This window comes from Colobus angolensis, unplaced genomic scaffold (genome assembly GCF_000951035.1).
Source record: "Colobus angolensis palliatus isolate OR3802 unplaced genomic scaffold, Cang.pa_1.0 Scaffold116, whole genome shotgun sequence".
Lineage (NCBI taxonomy): Eukaryota > Metazoa > Chordata > Mammalia > Primates > Cercopithecidae > Colobus > Colobus angolensis.
Genome location: NW_012112697.1, coordinates 6,151,865 through 6,155,938, shown reverse-complemented (window position 1 = coordinate 6,155,938; position 4,074 = coordinate 6,151,865). Strand labels below are relative to the sequence as shown.

General features: G+C 43.0%; 1 protein-coding gene across 1 annotated transcript in view; it reads left to right on the top strand.

Annotated features, from left to right (window-relative positions):
• Positions 1-4,074, top strand: part of GLG1 (golgi glycoprotein 1) — a 171,649-nt gene that overhangs the window by 144,390 nt on the left and 23,185 nt on the right. Inside the window, exons 12-13 of the mRNA XM_011962462.1 lie at positions 230-367; positions 3,049-3,135. Coding sequence (XP_011817852.1) covers positions 230-367; positions 3,049-3,135 — 225 coding nt within the window. The remainder of the gene's footprint in view (positions 1-229; positions 368-3,048; positions 3,136-4,074) is intronic.

Genomic DNA, 4,074 nt, shown 5'->3' with positions numbered 1-4,074 from the left:
GAGACGGGGTTTCACAGTGTTAGCCAGGATGGTCTCGATCTCCTGACCTCGTGATCCGCCCGTCTCGGCCTCCCAAAGTGCTGGGATTACATGAAGTATAAAATTTGGAAGATAAAATTCAGGGTTATTTGTTAGTTTTCTCATAACTGGTTTATCTCATATCTTTGTATGTTTTTGTGTTTTTGTTTTGTTAACCTTTCAAGTATTTAGCTCATTTTTTCTCATGCAGCTCTCACGGGAGTGCCGAGCTGAAGTCCAAAGGATCCTACACCAGCGTGCCATGGACGTCAAGCTGGATCCTGCCCTCCAGGATAAGTGCCTGATTGATCTGGGAAAATGGTGCAGTGAGAAAACAGAGACTGGACAGGTAGGTGACATCGCTTTCTGTTTATCTTACAATAATGATGATGTTAATGTTTAACGTTTTATGCAGAGTACAAACACCATAAAATCCATCTCTCTTACAGACATGATTTGTTGTATTATTCAATATTTTCTCTGGAAGACATTCTCAGGAAAATTTTCTCTCTGGTCTTTGTATCAGGAATAGTTGGCAGCGAGTTTGTCTTTGCATTATGGTTATTGTATTTTGTAACTGGTTATTTTTCCTCTTCCTATTGCTTCTTAAAACTTCTAGAGCCAAAGGTATGGCCTGCCTCTTCCAGGTATATAAGATTTCATGGTAGGCATTTTTGTAGTAAGCTTACTGTTGGCTCCATTTCACATCCTCTTAACGTAGTTTTGTTGTTTCTCATCTTTATTCATTTTACTCACTTTTAATTCATTTTCTCCATTAAGTCCTTTTGAGATAAGCAGGGTGTAAATCTGTGCATATGTGAGTGCTGGTCTGCATGAATAGTGAGCATGCCCTAGAACAGTCCCACAAAACATTTAGAAATGGAATTTTTTGTCACCTGGTTGACTAATTGAAGCTCAGAGTAGTTAAGTGTATATATTTCCTTAACCTAAAATTCAGTTCATTATATAGCCTCTCCATCTAGGAAGCAGAGGGAAGGAGCAGCTCCCAAGAATTCCCTGCGTGCTGTGACTGGCTCCTTAGGACTGTGTCCCAGTTTAAGGGAAAGAAGGAAAGATGCATGACTGCAGGTTATATGGGAAGCTAGCTGTCTTCCATCTGAATGCAGGATACTCAGCAGTAGGAATAGCTGCATGTTTAAAGCCACATAAATACTCAAGGAGTGAACTCAGGTTTCTGGGTTCCATTTGTACCACTACAAAACCCCCTCTGGAAGTACAGTATGAAAAAGTCACACATACAGGAATTGGACATTTTAAAGGAGAAACGTGGTTGCCTACTCAGATCTGTTGAGCATAGGACTATCATGTTCGGCAGTCTGTTTCCTGAGCCTGCTACAATTCTGTTGGGTATATTGTTAGAAAATTCTTATAGTTGTCCAATGAAACAAGGGATATGGTGATTTGGAATCCCAGCAAATAGTTTCCTTTAGAACCCTCAGTAAAGTAAACTTTAGAAAGCTGCACTACATTGCAGCCCATCATGGAGAAGCTAAACTTAAGAATTCTTTTTTTTTTTTTGAGACGGAGTTCTCGGCTCACTGCAACCTCTGCCTCCCGGGTTCAAGCAATTCTCGGGCCCCAGACTCCTGAGTAGCTGGGATTACAGGCACCTGCCACCACACCCACCTGATTTTTTGTATTTTAGTAGAGACAGGGTTTCACCATGTTGCCCAGGCTGGTCTCGAACTCCTGAGCTCAGGCAATCCACCCGTCTCAGCCTCCCAAAGTGCTGGGATTACAGGTGTGAGCCACTGCAACCAGCCAGGATTCTATTAATAGGATCTTTCTTTTAGCCATTTATTTTACTCCCAAAAGTTTGGTGTGTTTTCCTTTAGCTTCCATTCTGGCTGTTGTGTAGTTCCTGCAACTCTTCTCTTCCCCTTACATTCTAATTCTGAAACAGAGAGATTCTTGCATAATAGTAAGTTAAACTTGATCCTTTAAACAGCGCACTTTGCTGAGAAATAGCTGTTGATACGCTTTGTGAAAGTGAGCTGATATTATACTTGAAACCTCTAAACCTGTAAATCTCTAGAAGGCATAGTAATAGATGAATGCTACAGACAGCTCCAGCTTGGTTTCCAAAGCCCAGACAAGATAGCTTTTAGTTACCCAAACCCCAGTGTGTTCACTTGTTTTTCTTCAGAGGACCCTTTTGACGTATACTGGAGTTAGAATCCCAGATCTGACTTGCAGGAGCTATCAGTTCTATCCTGTGTTCCAGACCCCTGGTCCCCAGTTACTTTGCCAATAAAGAGTCTTAAAATAATCTGTGCTCTTCACTGTGAATTTGTCTGATGATCATTATTAAAGTGCATATTTAAAATGCGAGGTGACAAATTATCAAAGCACAGATTAAGAATGGAATCAAGGCCTGATAAGGTTTTTAGACTTTGAGGACAATTGAAGATTGATTCTCCTTGCACTTGTAGATTTGGCCTTCTGAGGGATTTGCACGGCTCTTTTTTTGTTTTGTTTTGGTTTTTGAGACGGAGTTTCAGTCTTGCTGCCCAGGCTGGAGTGCAGTGACACGATCTTGGCTTACTGCAGCCTCCACCTCTTGGGTTCAAGCGATTCTCCTGCCTTAGTCTCCTGAGTAGCTGGGATTACAGGTGCTTGCCACCACACTCAGCTAATTTTTGTATTTTTAGTAGGGAAGGGGTTTCACCATGTTGGCCAGGCTTGTCTCGAACTCCTGACCCCAAGTGATCCACCCACCTCAGCCTCCCAAAGTGCTGGGATCACAGGCGTGAGCCACCGTGCCCAGCCTTTGCATGGCTCTTGTACCCACTTGGCCCTCATAACCAACCTGCTACATCAAGTAATTACCTTTTCAACAATCTTAGTCTGGGGAATTAAGCAAAACTTTTGTGTCCTGTTCAGTGAGGTAGTTTTAAAAAGAAGAGAAAAGAGGACCACTGAAAAGGGAAGTGTCATGACACTGATATCCCCTTCCCTTTTTCGTGTATGTGACTGATAAATGCCAGTGGCTTGCCTTTATATTTGCAGGAGCTGGAGTGCCTCCAGGACCATCTGGATGACTTGGTGGTGGAGTGTAGAGATGTAGTTGGCAACCTCACTGAGTTAGAATCAGAGGTAAGTGGTATGCAGCTTACTCATTAGAGGAGAGTGGCTGCCAGCATCCTGGCCTTTTTCATTTAGTTCTTCTGTTTCTAGACTCCTGAGAGTGCAGATTCTCTTTCGATCAAAAGAAACCTGATCAGATTCTCCATATTAGCTTTATAAAGAAGTATATTGTGTTGCTTTGTGAGCCCGTTCCCTCGTTTCTCTAGAACAACACTCTCTATAGCCCTTTGGTTTTCTTCATAAATTAGATTTATCATAGTCATTAGACTTGCCTCTTTCCCCCTTAAGATAGCAGCTGTGTAGCGGTGGCTACGCCTGTAATCCCAGCAGTTTGGGAGGCCGAGGCAGGCAGATCACAAGGTCAAGAGATTGAGATCATCCTGGCCAACATGGTGAAACCCCATCTCTACTAAAAATACAAAATTTAGCTGGGCGTGGTGGCACACACCTGTAGTGCCAGGTACTTGGGAGGCTGAGGCAGGAGAATCATTTGAACCCGGGAGGTGGAGGTTGCAGTGAGCCGAGATTGCACCACTGCACTCCAGCCTGGGCAACAGAGGGGAAAACTCTGTCTCAAAAAAAAAAAAAAAATAGCAGCTGTACTTCACATCATAGTCACATTCAAGAGCAATCTACACATTCCCCTTCTCTCATCCCCTACTCTTTTAGTTAGGTCATTTGGTAATGTTTGGGTGTTTCAGAACATAAAAGCTGGGGACTCCCAGCTAAGCATGGAAGATTGAATACATATGTTTATCCCTGTTCCATCCTGAAACCCACTAAAATATTTTTAAAATGGGATTAGAGGCCAGGCGCAGTGACTCACACCTGTAATCCCAACACTTTGGGAGTCTGAGGCGGGCGGATCACGAGGTCAGAAGATCAAGACCATCCTGGCTAACAGGGTGAAACCCTGTCTCTACTAAAAATACAAAAAAATTAGCCAGG